Below are 25080 nucleotides of genomic sequence, written 5' to 3'. Positions count from 1 at the left end.
ATGGGAGAAAAAAAGAATGTTTGACATTTCGAGCTGAAACAGTTTATCAGCACCCTCGAGGGGTTTCAGCTCAATGTTCTACAGCTCTTTTGCTGCCAGGTGGGTATTGAGAATCTGAGACTGGTTACTATGCCTGTGCAAATGTAAACTTTTGAAATTGTTTCAAGATAATTTTGGCACAACTCGTCTTTCATGGCTAATATTGTATTAGTACGTTTTAATACAAGAGATGCGCTAAGAGATTATTTTCAATAAGTAGAATTATTACTATGTTTTAGGTAACTAACCTTTTTTGTACACATTAATTTCCTTTTAGTGCTTGAATTTGCAACAATGTGTGTGCATGCGCATATGCGCATAGCTTAGAGGGAAGTGCCCCAAGCAACTGAAGGTGTAACCGCTGTGGGGGGGGGGGGGTTCAGTGGCAGTGGGGCTGTGTAGTATAATGGTTAACGCTATAATGCAAGATAATAAAACTTGTATAGTAATATGACACCATGTAAAAAGAATTGTATTGTTTTCATTTGTATATTTTCATGTAGTTTTCTTGGACATTAGGAAAGGAGTAGAGGGTTGGAGGCAAATAAGATTAGCATAGATGACATAACGGGTCAGCATCAGTGAGTTAGATTGAATGGCCTGTGCAGATGACTGAAGACAAATGAGCAGTGGGATATTGTCAAGGAAATAAAAATAGCTGAGCATTTGGATTGTGAACATTTTCAGATAAGGCCCTCCTGCATAATCCAGAGCATGAGGGAGATGAATATTGAGCAGGGGTGGGAAGGAAAAGTTGGATAATACTTTTTTTTTAAATTTTTTATTTTTCACACCATAAATCACATTAGCCATGATGTACACTATTTCTTTTTCACACATATACAGTGACTTTTTCTCCCCACCCCCCCCCCCTCTCATCCATTTTAGGTATACAATCTAGGTTGCATTAAGCCAGTCAGACAATGTCATTCAACAAAAATACACCAGAAATTCTACTGAGTCCATTCTTTTCTTTCCTTCTCCTTCCATCAACTTAGGTAATGTTTGTCCCCGGTAGGTTTTCGCTATTGTATTTAATGTAAGGCTCCTATACTTGTTCGAATATTTCAATATTATTTCTTAACCTATATGTTATTTTTTTCTTTTTTGTTTTTTTTTAAATTTTTTATTTTTCACACCATAAATCACATTAGCCATGATATACACTATTTCTTTTTCACACATATACAGTGACTTTTTCTCCCCCCCCCACTTTCCTCCCAAACCACCCCCCCACCCCCCCCTCTCATCCATTTTAGGTATACAATCTAGGTTGCATTAAGCCAGTCAGACAATGTTGTCATTCAACAAAATTACACCAGAAATTCTACTGAGTCCATTCTTTTCTTTCCTTCTCCTTCCATCAACTTAGGTACTGTTTGTCCCCGGTAGGTTTTCGCTATTATATTTAATGTAAGACTCCTATACTTGTTCGAATATTTCAATATTATTTCTTAACCTATCTGTTATTTTTTCTAATGGAATACATTTATTCATTTAAATTTAGTAGTTTCTTCCTTTTAATTTGGTTATGTATTCCATTAATATTTAAAGTCATATAGTTCAGCGTAGCCCTTTTATATTTTGTTTATCTTCTCTTTCCGTTTTTCCATCATTACCTTTCCTCCTTTTCCATTTCTGTTTTCTTATTTTCAACTCTTTATAAGACAACATTCCTGCAACATCTAACATTTTCCTTATTCTCCTATTTCTATCTTATTTATCCCCAATCTCCCCTTCCCCTCCTGAGTTGTCCTTTATCCCTTGTCGGACAACCACATCTCCCCTCTCCATTTGGATTTGCGAATCCACTCGCAAGCGTCAACTGATTTTGCAGTGACCGCTATTTCCCCCCACCCCGCCCCCCCCAGAAAAGATTTCACTTTTCATATGTCACAAAGGTCACTCTTAATTCCCTCCTTATTCTCTCTATTCCATTACCTTCCCTTATTAATTCTTGTCTATACTATCTATATTTTCCTCTAAGTACAGATACATTCACGTATGCACATTGTCTCTATTCACTCTTATACCTCTTTACCTGCATACATATCAATCGTGATCATTTTTACTCTCATTACCCGTCTTCATCCCTCAGTCTATTTTTGTCTTTACCCACTTACATATCAATCGTGATCATTTTTACTCTCATTACCCGTCTTCCTCCCTCAGTCTATTTTTGTAATTGTTCTGCAAATTTTCGTGCTTCTTCTGGATCCGAGAATAGTCTGTTTTGTTGTCCTGGAATAAATATTTTCAATACCGCTGGATGCTTTAGTATAAATTTATACCCTTTCTTCCATAAAATCGCCTTTGCTGTATTGAACTCTTTTCTCTTCTTTAGGAGTTCAAAACTTATATCTGGATAAATGAAGATTTTTTGCCCTTTATACTCCAGTGGTTTGTTGCCCTCTCTTACTTTTTCCATTGTCTTCTCCAGTACCTTTTCTCTTGTAGTATATCTTAGGAATTTTACTACAATAGATCTTGGTTTTTGTTGTGGTTGTGGTTTAGAGGCCAATACTCTGTGCCCTTTCTATTTCCATTTCTTGCTGTAGTTCTGGACATCCTAGGGTCTTAGGGATCCACTCTTTTATAAACTCCCTCATATTCTTGCCTTCTTCATCTTCCTTAAGGCCCACTATCTTTATGTTATTTCTTCTGTTATGGTTTTCCATTGTATCTATTTTTTGAGCTAGTAGTTCTTGTGTCTCTTTAGTTTTTTTATTAGATTCTTCCAATTTCTTTTTTAAGTCTTCTACCTCCATTTCTGCTGCTACTGCCCGCTCTTCCATCTTGTCCATTTTCTTTCCCATTTCTGTTAAGGTCATCTCTATTTTATTCATTTTCTCTTCTGTGTTGTTTATTCTTTTTCTTAAATCCTTAAATTCCTGTGTTTGCCATTCTTTAAATGACTCCATGTATCCTTTAATATCCTTTATCTTGCCTTTCTTTTCTTCTTCTATTTCACTGTACTCTTCCTCTTCCTCTTCTTCTTCCTCTGGGTTGGCCATCTGTTGTTTCTTTGGTGCCCTTTCCTTCTCTTCTTTCTTGTTTCTATTGTCTTCTGTGGTCTCTTCTTGCTGCAGGTGTTCTGCAGCTGTCGCTGCCGGCTGTGGAGATCGACTCCCCAGCTGGTCCCCCCTCCCGTCGGTGTGTTTTTTTTCATTCGCATCGCGCATGCGCGGTTGCGCACTTTTACTCGGCTCAGCGAGCCATTTTTGTAGTCCATTATTTACCGACCTGAGGGAGCGGGTTTCTCTCTCCGCAGCGGGCCTCTTCGGACAGGTAAGGCCTTCACCTTTTTCCTTCTTTGTCTTCTCTTCCTCTCTTCTTACCGTTGCTTTCGATTTTTCTTTTTTTGTCGCCATCTTCTTTCCACCTTTATACTCACTTTTCTGTAACTTTTATTTCTGTGCCTTTGTGTTTTCCTTTGTTTTTCCCGACTTTTCTGGAGAGGGCTGGAGTTCACCGTCCGGCCACTACTCCATCACGTGACTCCTCCAAGTTGGATAATACTTGAGGAAATGCATGGAGACTAACTAGCAAGACCTCTTCATCAATGGGAGTCTGCTCGGGTTTCATTGCCCAAAATATCTGGGCTGCAAAGATTGTACTAAAAATATTGCAAGTTCAAATTAAGGCAAACTAACAATTTCTCCGAAAATATTGTAGATAGGAACATGCTAGAGATTAAAACTCAGGCCTTTGTACTTGTTCTAAATTAATACTTGTACCTCTTCCCAGAAGATGGAAGCAATAATACAGATATTTAATTTGAGGTGGGGGGAGGAGGAAGAAAGGGAAGACTATTAAATACAGGTATTTTACAAATATTCATTTTACGAAAATTCACTTTTACAAGAACCCTGTGTTCACTTTATGAAAGGATTTGAATGGGTTTTCAATTTACCAAAATAACCTTCAATAGTAGTCTTTGCGTTATGCTATTTTGGTTTATGAAAGGTTTCATGGGAACACTCCTAAAGCGGGGCTATATCTATACTCCTAAAATTGGATAATATGCCCTCAATTGTACTTTTTTTTCTGTGAAAAGGTTGAACCCAATTTTCCCTCTATATCACTTGCCTTATCTGCTATAGGTGTGATCCCAGTAGAGACAGTGTTGAACAATCTGAGTGACTGCTGTCTAAATTGGAGGTGGGTGAACAAGTTGAAGGATAACATTGGGTTTTGGAGCAATGTTGAATTGAGTGCTGTTGGTAATGATTTCAAAATGCTTAGTGTTTGGCCAACTTGTGAATGACCAAAGTGAGAGGGCATCACATTTTCAGCTTCAATCTTGTCAAGTTTGAGAAGACACAACAGAAGTTGGGCTCGTCAGCAACACTGAGTTGCACTACAGAGGAGGTGGAAAGCTGTGGTATGGTGCGAGAGTAACCTGAATCTTAACGTGGTCAAGACAAAAGAGATGACCGTGGACTCCAGGAGGACTAGGATCAACCACCCTCCACGGCACATCAACAACTGTAGTGGAGAGCACAAAATTCCTTGAAGTTGACTTAGAGACTTATTGTCTTCTCATTTGTCAGGAAGGTGCAACAGTGGCAGCACTTCCAGAGAAGGCTGGCGGCTACCATCATGTCAACCTTCTAAAGGAGCTCTAGTGAGCGACCTGGCCAGCTGCATCTCAGTGTGGTACGGTTGTGCAGAGAAGTGAATTGGAGGGCAATCCACAGGTCCATAAAAGAGAGCAGAGAGGATTATTGGAGTCTCCCTCCCCCTCCACCCCTTGATCTGATCTACCAGGATTGTTGTCAGAAGAGAGCATGCAAAATCATTGAGGGGCCCCTTCCACCCCACTTACAACATCTTCCTGCTGAGAGAGGTACAGGAGTATCAGAACTAGCACCACCAGGCTGAGAAGCAGCTTCTTTCCACAAGCAGCAAGAATTCCGAACGACCAAAGGAATTACTCGCACTAATCATCTGACACTCCGACTTGTTTTTATGAATAATCAATCGATGAACCATGGGCAATGCCTTACTTTTCATGCACTCTTTATAGTAATTGCATAAGATGGTTCTAATATGAACGTTTGCTCTGTGATGCTGCCAAACAATGAATTTCATGACTATAAATTCTGATTCGGAAATATTATTTATTTGTATATATGAATAGTTGTCCTAAATATGTATTGTGTTATGTCTGCACGTTTTGAAGAGCGTTGCTTCAAACATTGTTTCAAGTGTTCTTGCAATCCGATGACGATCAATGTTTTTTATGGGCTGGGTGAAATTTAGCAAGGAATTTGACGGCCAAAAAAAATTGTAAGTTGACATTTGATCCATGGTGAAAGTGGCAAGTCAGATTAAAATTTGAAATGGAAGGAATGGGTTGCTTTTTAAAAAAAAAAATAATGACAGTCGGTGGGGGTGGGTGGTTACTGTCATCAAAATCCCAGGCTTCTGGAGCATTGCAGGTTCAGTGCATCAGCCAGAGCCTGCAAGTTGGTCTGTACTTTCACAAGTCTGGTTTTCCAATGTTATTGTAAGCCTTTCAACATCCAATGGCAATTGTTGCATGGACTTCAGTGGTGGTTTTTGTGGGGGGGGGGGTTGGAGAGAAAGATCACAAGATGTATGTATGAGCAGATGAATCTGCTGTGCTAATTGTGAACTGATCCATCCTCACTCTCTCAGGCTCATTCCCTGGCTTTCTCCTCATAACCCTTGATGTCCTGACTAATCAAATACCTGTCAATATCTGCCTTAAATACACCCGTCGATCTTGCTTCCACAGCTGCCTGTGGCAACAAGTTCTGCAGACTGTTAACCATTAAAGAAATAATCCCTCTATCGTTTTAAATTGATGCTCTTTTATCCTGAGGTTCTGCCTTGTCCTGAACTCCTCCCCAACCTTGCTACATCTACTGTTCAAGCCTTTCAGCATTTGAAAACCTGAGGTCCCCCTCATCCTTCTATATCCACAAATGTTCTTCCAATGCTAACCCTGAGAGTTTGTTTGGTTTGGACCTGTCATGTTCATTGAAAATCTCCCTCTTGTGTTTCAGGCAAGATGTTCAGCCAGACCACAATCTGCAGATTTGAAGCGTTGCAGCTGAGCTTTAAAAACATGTGCAAACTGAAGCCAATACTCCAGCGTTGGCTGAATGACACAGAAAACAATGGCACCCTGCCTGAGGTAGGTGCTATGAATCCCATCATGTAATTGTGTGCACAACTGTACAGCTGCTTGCTGTTCCTGAGGAGCTTGCATTGGGCAGATCACTTGCTCCACCAATTCTGGCAGGGAACTTGATCCAGGGGAGGGTTGGTGATTGGTAGATTGTCGTGCACTCCATTTCAATGCAGTTTTCCCTCCAGTTCAAAGCTTCCCTGATAACTGGATGAATCGTAGAACATAGAAATGAGCCTTTTGGCCTATTTATTTCATGCTGACCCAATGACACTGCCCCCATTTTAATTCTTGCATATTCTATCACTCAAAGAATTTACAATGGCTAATTAACCTACCAAGGTTAATTTCAGATGTGGGTGGTAACTAGGGTGCCTGGATAACCCACATGCTCCCAAAGGTGATAAACTTCACACAATGCGTCAGATCATATGGCTGCATCAATAGTCTTCTGTGTGAGACACTCCTGTGTATAAATGTCCCAGTCTGATACCCCTATTCTAATCTGTCTCCCATTAGCTAAATGATGCTTGAAAGCAGATATTTGAGCACCTCTTCTGTTAAATACTTCTGAACAGGCCCCAGTGATGGGAGCTATGTTGCATCTTTCAATTACATTCAGCACCAGAATTGGAATTTTGGTTATTAATAGTAATAACAGTTTATTCTTGTACTTGAAATTAGGAAATTGAAAAATATATAATGAATTCTTGCCAGTATACAGGAAGAATTCAGAAAAGAAACTGCTGTTTTGGAAGTTGGTTCATGAATTCTTTATGTACTTGGTTTTGAATCCCTTTTTTTTCCCCTTCCCAACCCCCACTTTAACCTCCAAGGTTTGTAATGTGGAGCAGGTTCTGGATCAGTCAAGGAAACGCAAGAGGAGGACCAGCATTGAGAATGGAGTTAAGACTAATCTGGAGTCCTACTTCATGAAATGCCCCAAGCCCACCAGTGATGAAATCTCCCAGATTGCAGAAGACCTCCAACTAGGCAAAGAGGTGCCTGATTTTGTTTTTAAAATGTGACTGGGATTTTTTTAAGATTGCAAATATGGTTTGAGATTTAATTGGGAATAAAAGTTAAGATCTCATGATGGACAAGAAATGGAACCAGGAGTCTGTCATCTGACCTGTTGACCCTGCTCTGCTATTCGATAAGATCATGGCTGATGTGGCTGCAAACTTGGCTTACCTACCTGCCTTTCCCCCATAACCTGTAGTTCCCCTGCTATGCTAAAATCTATTTAACTTGGCCTTTATTTAGAGGCTGGGCTCTCTCACCATTGGAAACAACCTTTCTACATCTACTTTGTCCATGTCTTTCAAAATTTGGAAATGCTTCAGAGATTCTCCCTCACTCTCCTAAGTTCCAACGAGTACAGGCAAAGAGCTGTCTTAACGCTCACCTTGTGATGATCCTTTCATTCCCAAAATTATCCCTGCAAACCTCCTCTGAACCCTCTGTCAAGCATATCCTTTCTTAAAAGAGGAGCCCAAAACTGCTCACATTTACTCCAAGTGAAGTCTCCAGTGCCTCAAAATCACATCCCTGCTCTTGCATTCTATTCCCCTTGAAATCATTCACTAATGACTCAACCTGCAAGTTCATCTTCAGACGATCCTGCACAAAGACTTCAGATCACTTTGCATCTGGGTATTTTCAATTTTCTCCCTATTTATAAAATAGTCTGCCTATTTGTTTTACCAAAGTGCATGACTTGGTAGAAACCAAAGGGATTGTGGACTTCAGGAGGGAGTCGGGAACATGTTCCATTCCTCATCAAGGGCTCCGTAGCGGAGAGGGTCAAGAACTTCAAATTCCTGGGTGTTGACATCTCAAGAGGATCTGTCCTGAAGCTTCTATTGATGCAATCATGAAACATTGGTGCAGGAGTACGCCATTTGGCCCTTCAAGCCTACACTGCCATTCAATATGATCATGGCTGATTAGTACCCGGTTCCTGCCTTCCCCATACCCCTTGATCCCATTAGCCACACAAGGGCCAAATCTAACTTACTCTTAAATATTGACAAGGAACTGGCCTCAACAACTATTTGTGGCAAAGAATTCCACAGATCTACCACCCTCCATGAGAAGAATTTTTTCCTTATCTCAGTCCTAAAATCTACCCCCTTATCCTTAAACTGTGAACCCTGGTTCTAGTTTTTCCAGCATTGGAAACAACCTTCCTGCGTCTAGTCTGTCTAAACCCTTAAGAATTAATAAGTTTCTATAGGATCCCCCCCAATCTTCTAGATTCCAAAGAATACAAGCCTAATCTATCCAACTTTTCTTCATATGCAAGTCCTTCCATCCCTGGTATCAGTCTAGTGAATCTTCTCTGCACCCCCTCCATGGTGAGGATGTCCTTCCTCTGACAAGGAGACCAAAACTGCATGAAGTACTCCAGATGTGGTCTCACCAAGGCCCTTGTACAGCTGTACCATGCAGAGTATTTTGGCTGGGTACATCACTCTGGTCTGGAGGCACCAAATCTCAGGACAAATAAAAACTCCAGAAGATGGTTATCTTGGCCTGCCACATAAAAGGCACTAGACTTCACTCTATTGAGGACATCTACATGAGGCGGAGTCTTTTTTTTTAAAAAAAAAAGCCCCTCTCCTCAAAGACCTCCCACTACCCAGGCCATGCTCTCTTCACTCTGCTACCATCGGGAAGGATGTACAGGAGCCTAAAGATTCCTGAATGATCAGTGAACTCAAGATGTGCTTTATTTTTCGTGCACTTTTAATTTTTTTGATGTTGCAAGATGGTTATAATGTGAATGTTTGTACGATGATGTTGCTGCAAATCACGTGAATTTCATGACTAAATTCTGATAATGCTTTGACATTGCATTTCATTTGCCACTTTTGCTCATTCTTAACTGCAGCCTCCCTATTTCCTCATCAATATCTGCTCTTCCTCTTTTTTATCATCGGCAAACTTGTCCACAAAGCCATTCATTCCATAATCTAAATAGAGAAGTGGCCCCAATACTGACGCCCCCCCCCCACCCGCCATGGATCACCACTACCCACTGGCAGGTCGACTAGACAGACACTCTGCTTCCTGCCAATCAGCTAATGCTCCACCACATTAGTATATTTCCTGTTATACCGTGGAGAGTCTTGTTAATTTTAAATTAAATGCTTTTAGAATTTAGACATGCAGCATGTTAACAGGCCATTCTGGCCCGCAAGTCCATGCTGCACATTTTTTTGCACCCAATTAACGTATGTTTTGAAAGGTGGGAGGAAACTGGGATCTCCCTGGGAAAACCCATGCAGACATGGAGAGAATGTACAAACTTGTTACCGATCATGTGGGATTTGAACCCCAGTCCCTATAGCTGGTGCTGTAAGGGCATTGTGTTAACTGCTATACCAACCGTGCTGCCATAGTAGCCTCGTGTGCAGCATCTTGTCATAGGCCTTCTGAAAATCCAAATAGGCCACTCCACTTCATCTCCTTTATTGAGCCTGCTTCTTCAAAGAATTCCTTTCATAATTTTGTTTAAGGCCCCCTCATTTTTTGAATTTCAGAAGAAGAACCGTTACACGTAGCTCAATTTCTCATAGGCTAACTCCTCATCTCTGGAATCAGCCTGGTGAGTCTCCACTGCACCGCCGGCAACACAGTCACTGAAACCTTTCTTGAGCAAGGAGGCTAGAACTAACCCTGCGCAGTTGGAGCAGAACCTCCTCCCAACTTTTAAATTCAATCCCTCCAGCAATGAAAACCAGCAATCCATTTGCTGCCTTTATTATCTGCTGCACCTGCAAACTCTCCTTTTGTGACTCATCCACGAGCACTCCCAAGTCCCTCTGCGTAATGGCTGCTGCAATCTTTCCCTATTCAATTAATGACCTGACCATCTTTTCTTTCCCTAGTGGATGACCTCCCATTGAACTCCATCTGTCAGATCCTTGTCTTCTCACTTAGCCTATTGATACTCTACAGCCTCTCCACGTCCTCTGTGCAATTTGCTTTTCCACTCATTTTGATGTCATCAGCAAGCTTGTATACGCAGCTTGGTGCCCTCTTCCAAATTGTTGATGTTTACTGTGAGCAGTTGTGGACCCTGATTGTCACCAGAAAAGAACCCATTTGTCCCAACTCTGCCTTCTGTTGGTTAACCAATCCTCTATCCATACTGATACATTCTCCCAACTCCAGGCATCCCACTTGAGGCTGAGGAAATGTATCTTTTTTTATGGAAATATATTAAATAAAGTAAAATTTGTATTCTGAATTCAAGCAACTGGCCAAAATTAGTAGAAAATAAATAAATAATAGAGAAGTGTAAAATTGGCATGCATAACCATTGATTTGCCAATCATGCAACAGGCAATGTCCAGCAACTGGAATATTCACTTATCCGGCAATTACCAAAGATACCAGGGGTTTTACTGTAATGAGAAGGGTATGACCGCACCTGGAGTACTGTGTCCAGTTCTGGTCTCCATATTTAAGGAAGGTTATACTGGCTTTGGAGACAGTCCAGTGGAGGTTTACTAGGTTGATCCCTGGGATGAAGGGGTTGACTTATGATGAAAGATTAAATCGTCTAGGATTGTATTCACTCGAGTTCAGAAGAATGAGAGGAGATCTTATAGAAACATATAGGATTATGAAGCTTATGGATGGGATAGATGTAGGAAAGTTTTTTGAGCTGGCTGGGGAAACTAAAACGAGAGGACACAGTCTCAAGATTCAGGGGAGTAGATTTAGGACAGAAATGAGGAAAAATAGTTTTTCCCAGAGAGTAATAATGTTTGGAATTCTCTAACCAGGGAAGTGGTTGAGGCTGCCTCATTAAACATATTTAAAATTTGGTTAGATAAATTTTTACATGATTGAGGAATTAGGGGATATGGGGAGAAGGCAGGTAGGTGGAGTTAGGTCATTAAATTAGATCAGCCATGATCTAATTTTTTTTGGCCTACTCCTGTTCCTACTTCCTATGTTCCTTTCCTCCAAAGTTGATTTTTGGCACTGGAGAAAGTCTTGGGTTTTAGGGGAGAGAGACTGGAGGGGCAGCTTTTTCACTTGGAGGGTGGCTTATATCTGGAAGAATCTGCATGGAAACTACAAGGTCGATTTGATTCTGCTGCTAATGCCACTAATTTGCAGTAGGTGGATGATGGGGAAGGCTTGAGGAATGAAGCACTGTGGATAGACAGGGGTGGTGAAGACCCATGACTGGATCCAGAGCAATAGGTTGAAGGGGGTGATGTTAACTAGATCTTTTGTTGTGGGGGTGGGCAAGGAATGATGTGGAGGGATAATTTACAAGTCATTGTGGGAGTTTGCCTCTAAGTTGAATGAAGATCAGAGCCAGGGATTGTTTTGCCAGCAGATAACAATGACAGTGTTAAAAGTTTTACAATCTGTTCATTCATTTTGCCAAGGTGTTCCTTTGTTTGAAGAAGTCATTCTAAAGCTGAATTAGTTGTTGAATGTTGTGGAAAATCTGGACTTTGTGCAGCAAAAACAATACTGTGAAAAATAAAGGTTCATTGTTTGGGTGATGACATTAGTCTCAAGGACCAATTGGCTGGTTCATGGGAAACTGGCTTGTGGTGGTGGTGGGATTGTAACCCTTGCACATGTGAAGATGCATTCCTGTGAGCCAGCACAGACGCAGGCTTGAATGGACTCCAGTGCTGAATTGTGCTTCGATTCTATCATGCCCTTTGGGCCCCTTTAAAATTTTCCCCTGTCACCTTAAGCCTTTTCCCTCTGGAGAAAAGCTTGCTGCCAGAATATTCTAGAACATTGCACCACAGTATAAGCCTTCAGCCCATTGTTCTGCTGACCTATAGAAACCTACTCTATAAAATAACCTACTCCGTTTCCCTCCCTCGCACCCATAACACTTTTTCTTGCATCGAAGAGTCTTTTGGGTGGCCCTATTGCACCAGCCTCCACTATCATCCCTGGCAATGCATTCCAGACACCCACCACTGTGAGTATATTTAAAAAAAACTTGCCTCTGCCATGCCCTTTAAAATTTCCTCTACTCCAGTTTGTTGCCCCAGGAAAAAGCTGCTGGCTGTCCACCCAATCAACCTTTTATACCTCTAAGTCACTTCTCATCCTTTGTCAATCTAAATGGTCATCACACTGCCTCTTGTGCCCCAAGGAGAGGCAAATCTTAAATATAAAATTTCTGATCACTTGAAGTTGTGGTTGGTAAATTTAAAGACCCATAATCTGTAAAGTAAATTATTAAAAGGACACAGGAAGCTGCAAAGGTATGATGGATTAAATGAATGGCCAAGTACAGTAAACCCCTGTTATCCAGAATTCAAGCAACTGGCAAAGAAAATTGCAGAAAAAAAAAGTAGATTAGAAAAAAATGAAGCTTAAAATTGGTGTCCTTTTGTGGTTTGTTTGCCAATCGTGCAACATGCAATCTCAAAGCAGCAAGAAAATTCACTTATCCAGCATCTACTAATCCCCAGGGATTTTACTGTATCTAACAAATGGAAAACACTGAGAAATTTGAAACTGGTCATTGTTTTCAATTTTTCTTGACAAAATAAAAAATTTGATAATGATTCCTGAACTCTGATGGATTGGCAAAAGGTTGATGTGCAAGTTATTTGGAAAGAAAACAAGGCTATATTTTTGTAAATGGAACAATAAAAAATTTGAAGGGAATATTCCTCATTTGTGTTTGGCATCGATAAAACCATCCCAGGAGGACTGTCTAAAGTGCAAATGACCCAGCATTGTGGCAGTATGGATAATAGAAATTCATCCTTGCAGAATTCATAAATCATGAACCAAAACTTTGAAACTGTTTATTTAAAGAGTTTCTTCATGTGGATGACTGGAGCATTGAGGGGTTGTCTGTGTTAACTTTAATTCCAAGGTGGTTATAAACACATTAGGAGTACATTTAGAAGACCCATACCTCTCTGTCTAAGGAAATGCTGGGGTTGGATTGTATCTGTTGGAGTTTAGAGAGGGACTTGATTGATCAATGCAGGATCCCAAGTGGGGTCTTGATGTGGCTGATTATAAAGAGGACATTTTCTCTTGTGGGAAAATTGAACTAGAAGCTAGTGCTTTTCAAAAAGCTACCTGTTTAATTTAAAGATCTGTTGAAATTTCTTGGGCTGAGCCTTTGGAATGCCTGGGATTGGTCTAGTTAGATCAACCATTAACTCGAAGGACACTCAGAGTGGCTTTACATGGCCAATTCTCAATGTGCATGCTCGTATTTTATTTGCATTTATTTATAAGATGCCGGTCAGATCATTAGTGTAGTCCAGTGTTTCTAACCACTGTTATAGGTCATCTATGGTGACATGCTGAAGACAAATATTACTGATGGAATACAAGTAATATGTAAAACCAAATGAATTCTCAAATTTTCCCAAGAACTCCCATTACACTTGCAATGCCACTCCACCTTTCACTACACCCTCAACTAATAACACTAGACAACAATTTTTTCAAAAGATTTGCTCCCTGAAGGAAAATTGGGGATTATGGTAGACGACTTCAAGCTGAACCCCAGAGATGATTTCAGATTTCCTGTATCATGTAGGAAGTTGGAGAAATGTTAAATTTTATTGAATTTAGCATGTTTATTCACATAATGATGCTGACACATTCATTAGTTCAACTGACTTAAAAATGTTTTGCGGCTGATTTTCGTTTGTACTCAGCATCTGATTCCTCTTGATGGATTCCATTTGTCCAGATACCGCTTCTCCACTTTTCTTTTTTTTTATAAATTTTTTATTTTTCACACCATAAATCACAATAGCCATGATATACACTTTTTCTTTTCCACACATTTACAGTGACTTTTGCTTCTCCACTTTTCAATGTCCTGGTGAAGCCTTTCAAGTGTGAATGCCGGAAATGAATTTTCAATTACATGTTGCACTTCATGGCTTTGTATGCTTGAAGTAGACTTAAAATATGACAGCAATTCCCAAAAATGTACTTGTTAAGAACATTTTTACTGATCAGACCAAAATCCATAAAATGCACCCAAGAGTGTTCAAGAAGTAAAATCTTTGTTGTTTAGTTTAATAGTTTCTTTGAGGGGCCACTTCTCTTAACTGTTGCTTCCATCAGGTGGAGATGAATTAGAAGAGAATGGTAATTCAGAATGTTTTTGGGTATTGTCATGAGATGAAGTGGGTGGGTTAATTGCAATTTGGCAGTGATGAGTGGCTGACGATAACTTTCTCTTCCTCTGGTAGGTGATCAGAGTTTGGTTTTGTAACAGAAGACAGAAGGGAAAGAGGATGATCCTCCCTAGTATGGAAGAGAATGATTTACAGATGCATGAAGGGAGCCCAATTCACCTCTCTCCTGGTGCTCTGATGTCTGATCCCTCTGTAACCCATGGATATGGTGCAGCTGTGGTACCACCTCCCATGTATATGTCACCCTTCCCCCAGCCATTGCATCCTGCTGTCTCCATGGCCAATCACAACAGCTAGAAGATGGCATGCTGTTGATCTGTTTGCGAGGACAATTGATTATAATGATGCCCTTCAGTAGAATGTGCCTTTGTCTCTAACTCTCTTGGGTCTAAGAAAAGTTGATGGGGAATTTGCCTGCTGCTGAATTTCAATGTTGGTCACTTTGTGGTTTTAAAATCTTCCCTTTCTCTTCGACATTTTATGTAGAAATATTTAATGGGCATTGTCTAACTTATTGTACTGAGAGTTTGCCTTAAGTTTTCCTTTCTAATTTAGTTGTGGAAATCCATCTGAATTTAATGTTGGTTAATAATGCTGCTTAAAGTTGCCAAATGGGATTCAAATCAATCCAGTAATCCAGGCAAGGGAAATGTAACCTCAACATCAGTGTCCCAGTGGAATAGTAATTGTAAACACTCAGACTAGCTGAGGAAATGGTCTGCATTTTAATACCATGGCAATCCATTGATCATTCATGTTTTTGACCAGTTCCAGTGAAGCTTCTTTTGTCATTAGGTGCCTTGGGGCCACTGCCTGGACAGGACAGTTGTTGCTGAATAGAAGTTTGGAGAAGCCTCTTTCAATTCTTAAGGGTTTTTGGTGACTCTTTGAAACTCTGCAGTGGCTGAAATCAATCCATCAAGGGCATGGGACAAAAGAGCAGGGAGTGGAATGGAGACTTGTAATGTTAACCAGAGTGAGGCCTGCAAAATGAGGCAAGTGGAAAAAGAACATGGATTTATTTTAACTCTTCTGAATTCAATTTATTGACTGAATTACAATGGGCAGATGTGTTCTGAAACTTTTGGTGAATGGATCAGTCAGGAAGTGAAGCATAGGTCCGAGGATCTCCAACAGCCGAGGGATCTTGATTGTTTTTTTTTGGGAGATACATTTTATTGGACTGAACAACCTTTCACCCTGAACTGTTGGGCAAAGTTGATGCATCTTCCTTGACACCATGACACCTGTTAACTCTGTTTCTCTTTCCACAGAAGCTGTATGACCTGTGTCTTGTGCATCTTTTAAATCTCACCCTTCTGGCATCTGCAATATATTTGCATTTGTGGTGTTGATGTAGAAGTGGGAAGATTCAATAAATTCTGGTTCAGTTTGCACTTGGTGACTGGAGGGGATGTCTGAGAGCATAACAAGTCTCTTCTATCTTGTGCCTTAAGTTGTGGCCTTCTCCCTCTTGTTTTCCGTCTGAGGTTGGAGTTTTATCACTGAGGTGGAAATGGTGTCGAGGGGGTGAATTAAATCCTGTAACCAAGGGAGGAGACCAGCCTGGAACAACACTGACAATGGGGTTGAAAACTGAACACTGGAAAGTGAGTCAAGTGGTGGGTGCAAGGTATGCTGGAGAGGTAGGGTCAGCATTACACAGAGAAGTGGGGGGGGGGGGGGAGAGAAGAGAAGTATTCACTGGGTGCACATTGGGCAAATCTGCAAGGAAGGAAGCTTGCATGGTAGCAGGCGGGCTCCTTTCTTGAAAGTTACTGAGATCAGCGAGTATAACTAACGTATTGTCAAATTGTGTAATGAGCTATTTTTAAGTGGCCAATTGGCTATTTTACTGTTTTGAATGATTTGGCATTAAACTAACCAGTGAGTGGAGTTCCATGCCCACTTTGAGCTGCAAGGATTTAAGGACATTGAGGTTAACATAATGCAGTTGAAACCTTGTGGCTGATAAAATTGCTCCCAAATGCGAGAAATGGAGGAAAGGGAAGGGGCACAGTTGCGCCATCTCAATGAGATGTTACCAGTGGTCTTGGTGAGAATGTTCCCTTGCTATTTAAAGTACTTGAAACACTGGATATTACCCAGAATTTAAAACATCCTTGTGTTAAACGTTGCAAAGATGGACAACTTAGTTGGTGGTCAAGGCTCAATCACAAGGTGGCAGAGGAATTGCACGATGGGTCAGAGGTCCACCTCAGGCAAGGTGTTTTGCCCCTCCCCATTCAACTCTTGCCATTCATTAATTTTGTCCATTGTTTTTTGATTTGACCGTGCCTTTTCAATCCCCACAAATCTTCTGGAACATTCCGTATTTCCACTTGTATTCTCTTCAATTGTTTTTATTAATCTGGCTCTTTCTCCAATTGGGATTCTTTCCTTTAAATGCTTGTCTTAACATTTTAGACATTTATACCTCATAAGTAAATATATCCATTTAATTCTCTAAGGACCTTGTAGCCATCTTGAGGTAGAGAGCTCCAGATGTACATTGAACAAGGTTGTATAGCTGAGGTTTTACTTCCGCAACTAAGGAGAGGGCCCAACTTTCTATTCATCTTTGCACCTGAGAAGCTGTTTTGGAGCCCTGCTATGAAAAATGTTCAATTTGTTGCAAAGTTGCTTGCCTCTCCTCCCGTGTTAATTTCTCCATTTATGTCCTATCTTGCCATTGTCTGCAAATTGCATTTCTACAAACCTGGATGTTGAGTTCCTTCATGGAGTCATTATTATATGCTCTGAACTGTCATATTTCATGTGTTGCATCAATTTTTTTGGTGCCTTTTTGCTTCCAAACTAACACCCAGAACAAATTAAGTCCCAGCTTTTCTCCAGTACATCCATCAACATCGGTTTCTCTACCTTGTTCGTAACCTGTACACACAATATCAACTTGGATAAGGTTTGTGTATCTTCTGTGAAGCCGGTTGCATTTAATACCAGAAAAAAAACACTCTGTCTTGGATTTCTGAGAACACTGCTGCTGGAAACAGAACCCGCTCAGAATTTTAGCAGAAGCAAATCTTCTGCAGATCATTAGCTGCCACCTGGATAGGCTCTGCCCTCTAGTGGCTGAGTCCCTTGCAGCTCTGGGACCAGACCTCTTGGTATTTCTTAACAATTGAAAAATGCTGGATTAAGTCTGCCTGCAATTGTAAAAGAAAACATTGCAAGTGTACAATTTATTTGTGTGTAAAAGGAACTAGAAATGGAAACTACATTTATTGATTAAGTACCATATTTACTTTGTGCAATAACTATATCAACTGACCTTGACCTTTGACTCTAGATGTTTGCTATATCTGAGAATAAAATTTTAACCTAACCAGTCTGCTTCAGTTTAAAGGCTCCCAGTCACCATATGATGGCAGTCTAGTCTTGATTATGCTGAAGGTGTGTAATCATTGCACTGGTTAATGAGGAGTTGAACAAGAAAAGTTGCAGATGCTGGGGACAATGCACAAGTGCTGGAGAAACTCAGCAGGCCACTCAATAGCCATGTGAAGTAAGATGATCAATGCAAGGATTTTTACTTGGCTCCTGGTGGCACGAGCAGTATTGTTGCAGCACCAGTCACCCAGGTTAGAATTTAGCACTGTATAAGGAGTTTCTACGTTCTCCATGTTTTTGTGTGGGTTACCTCTGGATGCTCAGGCTTCCTCCCACACTTCAGTTTACTGGAGCTGAAGACCAATTGGGTGACGTGGGCTCTTGGGCCTAAAGGACCTGTTCCCTTGCTATATTTAAAACTAGAGTTTTCAGTCATACATTTGCTCATCCATCCTTCATGTGGCCTTTTTAAATTGGTTCTTGGTTGTTTATAAAGGTATCTTCCTGCCTGTTGGTTTGTCATTCTGATCCTGTGTCATCTGTACAAGGTTGTAAATGGATGACTGTTCCTTTGAGCCCATTCATGATGGGGTGCAAGGCCCATCGCCTTGTATGAGGAGCTCTGCCTCACCATGTGTACGCAGTGGCTGTAAGTGCTCAGCACCTTAGACACTCTATACAATGCAACATCCCCCTCCAACAGTGGTCTCCTATGAGACCTGGTGGCAGACCACTTTGGGAGGCTCCACTTAGTCACTGGTGGTGAATGTGGGTGGCCTAGTTATGTTGCGGTGAGTGCAATGCTGTTACAGTGCCAGTGACTAGGACCAGGGTTTGAATCTGGTGCTGTCTGCAAGGTGTTTGTTCTTCCTGTATCTGCATGGGGTTCCTCCGGGTGCTCAGGTTTCCTCCCACCTTTCAAAATTTTCCAGGTTGGAGGTTAATTGAGTGGCACAGGCTCAAGGGCCTAAAGGGCCTGTAACTGTGCTGTCTTTATAATTTAAATTCAGGGCACGAATGGGCCTCTGTTGTATGGGAATGAGTCAATGCAAGATGGGCAAAATGTTGACCAGCAATAAAAGCTTTTTCCAGTCTTCTTCCAGTGTATTGGTCCTTGCTTTAGATGCAGGTCATGAGACCTCTTGCTCCAAATTATATGTGCTCTTGTGAGGGCACCTGGAGCAATAAATAGGGAGATCAGACCACAATGCAGTATTTGTAATAGGTGTGCAGGGACATTCTTCTAATTTCTGGGATGGCTCAATATTTTTTGTCACATCAATGTAATCTACAAGATTTACTTCACAACTTTTTGTCTGCATAAGGCAAGCTTAAGAGTGGCCATGAGCATTGCCGGGCACCTCAAACAAAAGAAGGAAAAGCAGTGTCCTACCAGAGACCCTCTGAGAGGCTGCAGGAGTGCTGGAGGCAAATCCACACTCAGAATCCAGTTCAATCCATTGGCCACCTGAGATCCAGATTCAAACTTCAGATTATGATCAGGAAGCCTTTGGTGCCTGAGGCTCTTCCTTTTTAAAAAAAAAGTTTTAACATTTCTGACCATGTACAAAATTTTAAAAAAAATTACAAATACAAATGTAAATCCAGTATTTGCTCACCCACCCAAGAAAAAAGCTCAAAGAAGAGTAGATACAAGAAAAGGCAAAAGCAGAATGGGTTCCTGAAAATGCTACACACTCCCCACATCATAAATTGATCTTCTATTTAATTTGGAGCAGATTAGCGCAGGTCTCGAGGTTTGGGCAGAACACATCTGAAAATTGTAAATATGGATGCCAAACTTGTAAAATGCTGTAGGTGATTTTCTCGAGGGGAATACAACTCTGTGACTCTGCTCCAGCGTGCCATACTTCTGAATCAGACTTCCATGCAACTGCTATACATTTTCCAGCTATGGCCAACACAATTTTAACATTCTAGTTGATGTTTAGATAGTTTTAATTTGGATCTTAAACCTGTAATATTACCCAATAAGAATAATTCTGGGTTTTGTGCAAATTTAATGCCTGCAATCTGCTCTAAGAAATTTCCTAGATCGACTCAAAAAGGTCTCACTTTAGAACATAACCAGGGTGAATTTAAAAAAAAAAGTTCCTTCCTCTTCGCCACAATTAAAACGTCAGTCTGATAATTTCTGGTGTGAGATGCAATTGATGGGGAAAAAATTATATTGTACTAATTTATATCTTGTACTTGTATTAGTTAACATAGTTCAGACCAGGCTTCCTCATTTATTCTTGCATTTAAGTCTGATTCCCATCTCTGCCTGGACTTGTGAACCCCTTATTTTGGGGTGGGGGGGGGGGGTTCCCATTTGAAGTAAGTGATACATTGTTGAAGTAAATTTATTTATATTTCCCTTTTCAATCCGAGTCTCCATATCATTTCAATTTGGTAAAAACATTGTTGGGCCAAATTTATCCCTTGGATACACTCTTATTTGAAAACCCCAAGGCCTTTCTTTCCCCCAGCATCCTCTCGAATTCCAGTTCCCATGGGCTAGTCTCTATATGCCTATTGAGTTTGGATGGCATCAATGTCCGCAGAGTGTGGTAAATTGGGTCTGTACCTTTGCATTTAGAAAAGGTTTTGAATCATTCAACATTCATAGCCCTTTATAGGGGAAATCCAGAGATATTTATCTCCTGGTTAGGATGTCTAGAACCAGTGATTGTTCTTAAAATGAAAGGTTGGCCATTCAGTTGAGATAAGAACCATAGAATGATACAACATAGAAAACAGCCCATTCAGCTCTTGTCTGTGCTGGCTATTTGTTCGTCCTATTGTCCAGGTCCCATTCCATAACCCTGCAGATCACTCCCACCCATGTATCTATCAAATTTATTCTTAAAACTCTAGATTGATCCTGCATTCACCTCACCAGATGAAAGCTCGTTCCACACTCACCACTCTGTACTAATGTACCCCAAACCATTCACTCTGTCTATACCTGTCATAATATTGTAAGATGTTCCTTTGTTCTTCTGGATGCTGTTGAAGACTGATAGAGGAATGGCAATAAAGAAAGATGAAGAACTAATTAAAGTGCAATGTATGCACAAAGGGGCACATGGTCTTGCGTCTGGTTCTGAACAATGGGTGCATTGGGACCAGGAGCTTCAATTTCTGCATCCTGTCACAGACCAAAAAATGAGCTAAAACAGAATTCGAGGCTGATGGGAGGTGTAGGTATTCTTGTTTCTCCCTCCCACGTTAAAGTATCAAAAAGGCATGTTTAATATGTAAGGAAGGAATTTTGAGGGGAATCTGTGGGGCAGGTATTTACTGGTTGGTATCTGGAGCAATTTGCCAGAGAAGATGCAATAGCATAAAATTACTGAGCCATTTACACAGTGGCCTATGGACCTAATGTGGGCAGATGGGGATTAGTGTAGATGGACAAAGGGGAGGCATGGACACTGATGTGCCTGCTCTAGCACTGATGAGATGTAGCTTGCATCCATATTGTCATGGTGACCAAGTACAAACAAATAGATCAGCATGAAGGATGGGAGTTGGCAGCCCTGTGTGAACATCTTCATACAAGGCAGAAGGCCTGGCATCAGCTTAAGGGCAGCCAGGAGTGGACAATGAATGTTGATGCCATGTGAAGCTGTTTTACAGTACCAGTTGTGGATTCAATCCTGACTGTTATTGGTGTGGAGTTTGCATATCTTCAAGGGCTTTTTCTGGGAATTCCAGTTTGCACCCATGTACTGAAGATGTATGGGTTAATTGGCCACAAAATTGCTTGCTGAGAGAGTGGGGGAGGGGAATGTAGTGGGACAATCTGCAGAGTGATATTGGGAGAAATCAGATCAATCGAAATGCATGGAGATAATAGGACAAATTGTCTCGTCATATGAAAATGTAATAAAATGCCAGGTACATTGCCCTGTGTATATTTAAAAAAATATTAACTCTGCTCCTGGAGTGCATTTTTTAATACATATTTCTTGTCCTTGTGTTCTTTTGCACAGAGATATGATACCCAGATAAGGCTGGGAAAGCATGGGGAGCAAAGCCCTCACTGTCAAGGCCTCTGCAGTGGAGGATTCTTTGGAGCGGAGGGGTGGGGCCAGTTTAATGGCTGAAGGGGAGAAGGGTAGACCAGTCTTGTGGGGTGGGGGGGGGGTGGTGAGAGAGAGCATCAATGTTCAAGATTATGTAATATCACATATCCTGTTTTATTACATGAAATTTCCTTCAATCCGCTGTGGGAGAGATGCTGGAATTGGCCATCATCCCTTATAGCCAGAAAAAGAAAAGCGAAAGGGTTGTTGAATGTTCATGGCTTTGCCTCCAGCATTCCCACTGCCACACAGTTTTCCATTTAAATCATGAGGGGCCTGAGCTCCAGATACACACTTCTGACACTCCAGCATCGCAGTATCCCTCAGCCTGTTTTGAGGTGGTCTCCATTAGTCCACAGCCTGATGCAAGCCTTTTGACAGCAGTCCCCATCCTATGTGGGTTGCTTGCCTTGGGTCACCTACAGCTCCCCCGCCACCTGCATATTTTTCAGCATCTGAGCCCCTCACTGATGTTCCCCTGCAGTCACTGCCCTCTGGGTAGGGGAACCCCAAGTGGCAGAGGGTGAAGGGTGTGAGGAGAGACCCCCTCTGGCAGAGTGATGAGGGAGGTGGGAAAAGTCTTGTATGCGAGTATCCAAACCAAACCATTGAAAGCCACTGACACTGACGAATTCTGTGTCCTTGAGCCCCTTTGAAATGGACCTTATAAGATTGTGAGCTGGGAGTGATACTCTGGGCAGTGGTGACCCTTTAAAGGAAGGTGCAGTGATCCTAGCTGTTCCAGAGGAGAGCATATTTTGGAGCAGCAGCAGGATGTCCTCTTGGGCATTCCAGATCATCCAAGAGTTGTTGAGGTAGATACTGAGGCTGCAGTTTGGCACATTGGGAATTCTTTTGCTGAAGAATTTTTTAGTCCCAGCTACTTGGTTTGGACAGCAGGTGGTGCCACTTTGACAGTCTTCAGCCCCTGCCTTTGTTAGAAGAGAAGAATTGCTTTGTGGTGCTGATTTGGGGACAAATTGGCTCCCACCTTTTACCCATCTCTCCCTACCCAGGCTTTCCTCTCCTTTTTTGTGCTTGCTATTTCTGCTACCTACCTTTCTCTTGAAAGAATACCTGACTTGAAACATGTTCCTATTTCCCTCCATGGATTCTGTCTGACCACCTTGAGTTTTTGTGGCTTCCCTTTGGTACAATGGAGACATTCAGAGGGCCCTTGGGCAAAGGGATCTAAGAAAAATAGGCTGTTATGGGTGTGAAGTAGGGAAGAATTAGATTGTTGTGGAAGTAGGTGGATATAGGTGGTTGATATTGAGGTATCTTCAGGCTGACTTCCAGGCCAAACATTTTGGCAGTTTCCACAAAACAGGACGTCATGCGCTGAAGAGCTGGCTCTGAATGGGCAACTAAAGTGGCATTGTCTGCAAAGAGTAGTTCACGGACAAGTTGCTCTTGTGTCTTGGTGTGATCTTGCAGGCGCCTCAGATTGAAGAGACTGCCATCTGTGAGGTACCGGATGTAAAGAGCGTCTTCGTTGTTGAGGTCTTTCATGGCTTGTTTCAGTTCATTCTGAAGAAGATAGTAAAGAGGGTTGGTGCGAGGACGCAGCCTTGCTTCACGGCATTGTCAATGGAGAAGGGTTCGGCGAGCTCATGGCTGTATCTGACCCGACCTTGTTGGTTTTCGTGCAGTTGGATAACCATGTTGAGGAACTTTGGGGGGCATCCGAGGCGCTCTAGTATTTGCCAAAGCCCTTTTCTACTCACGGTGTCGAAGGCTTTGGTGAGGTCAACAAAGGTGATGTAGAGTCCTTTGTTTTGTTCTCTGCACTTTTCTTGGAGCTGTCTGAGGGCAAAGACCATATCAGTCGTTCCTCTGTTTGTGCGAAAGCCACATTGTGATTCTGGGAGGACATTTTCGGCGACACTAGGTATTAGAAAACTGAGGTCCTCTATCAGACAGCTCCCCACCATGACTACCATCCCCCCCACATCTCCATCAGGCACACAGAACTCAAAATGGTCAACCAGTTTACCTACCTTGGCTGCACCATTTCATCTGATGCAAGGATCGACAACGAGATAGACAACAGACTCGCCAAGGCAAATAGCGCCTTTGAAAGACTACACAAAAGAGTCTGGAAAAACAACCACCTGAAGAAACACACAAAGATCAGCGTGTACAGAGCCGTTGTCATACCCACGCTCCTGTTCGGCTCTGAATCATGGGTCCTCTACCGACATCACCTATGGCTCCTAGAACACTTCCTTCAGTGCTGACTCTGCTCCATCAACATTCATTGGAGTGACTTCATCACCAACTTCGAAGTACTCGAGCTGGCAGAGTCTGCAAGCATTGAATCCACGCTGCTAAAGACCCAACTGTGCTGGGTGGGTCACGTCTCCAGAATGGAGGACCATCACCTTCCCAAGATCGTGTTATATGGCGAGCTCTCCACTGGCCACCGAGACAGAGGTGCACCAAAGAAGAGGTACAAGGACTGTTTAAAGAAATCTCTTGGTGCCTGCCAACTTGACCACTGCCAGTGGGCTGATATCGCCTCCAACCGTGCATCTTGGCGCCTCACATTTCAGCGGGCAGCAACCTCCTTTGAAGAAGACCGCAGAGCCCACCTCACTGACAAAAGACAAAGGAGGAAAAACCCAACACCCAACCCCAACCAACCAATTCTCACTTGCAACCGCTGCAACCGTGCCTGCCTGTCCCGCATCGGACTTGTCAGTCACCAACGAGCCTGCAGCAGACGTGGACATACCCCTCCATAAATCTTCGTCCGTGAAGCCAAGCCAAAGAGAAGAGAGATTGGGGTATGAAGTGCCTGTTCTGTGTTGTAATGTTCTCTCAGTGCAAGCTGCAGAGATTTGGTTCAATTTGAGCATCGTGTTTGGAGCAGACATGGGGAGAAGGGCCTGTTCTCTTTTTCATAGCTGCGTGCCAGTTTTCCAACATCAAAACCACATGAGAATTGCAATGTGCAAAACCTAATGTTACCTCCCCGCCGCTTGCTCCCCCGCCCATCAGTGTGTTGCTGGAAACCCCTGTCTCTCGTGCCATCAACCTGATATCTGAATGGTTGTCTTGTTAGATCACTGTGGCTTGTTGAACTGGCCAATAAGTAATGAACTTTTTTGGGGGGATGGGTCCGCAGTCTGGGTGTATTTACATCAGCGAGAAGTTACCCAGATTCTTTGCAAAAATGAGCTGCTGGAGGAACTCGCCACTTCCGGTGGCACCTGTGGAGGGAAAGGGGGTAGCCAATGTTTAGGTCGAGGCA

The 25080-nt window shown here is 42.0% G+C and overlaps 1 protein-coding gene across 1 annotated transcript in view; it reads left to right on the top strand.

Annotated features, from left to right (window-relative positions):
• Positions 1 to 17725, top strand: part of LOC138761232 (POU domain, class 5, transcription factor 3-like) — a 36046-nt gene extending 18321 nt beyond the window's left edge. The window contains exons 3-5 of the mRNA XM_069933023.1: positions 6075 to 6205; positions 7036 to 7200; positions 14434 to 17725. Of these exons, the coding sequence (XP_069789124.1) occupies positions 6075 to 6205; positions 7036 to 7200; positions 14434 to 14676 (539 nt within the window). The 3' untranslated portion in view covers positions 14677 to 17725. The remainder of the gene's footprint in view (positions 1 to 6074; positions 6206 to 7035; positions 7201 to 14433) is intronic.
• The last annotated feature ends 7355 nt before the right edge of the window (positions 17726 to 25080 follow it).

The sequence above is a fragment of the Narcine bancroftii genome, chromosome 1, assembly GCF_036971445.1.
Source record: "Narcine bancroftii isolate sNarBan1 chromosome 1, sNarBan1.hap1, whole genome shotgun sequence".
In the NCBI taxonomy this organism is placed as follows: domain Eukaryota; kingdom Metazoa; phylum Chordata; class Chondrichthyes; order Torpediniformes; family Narcinidae; genus Narcine; species Narcine bancroftii.
The sequence above is the reverse complement of the archived record's forward strand: the minus strand, read 5'-3'. Positions and strand labels throughout refer to the sequence as shown.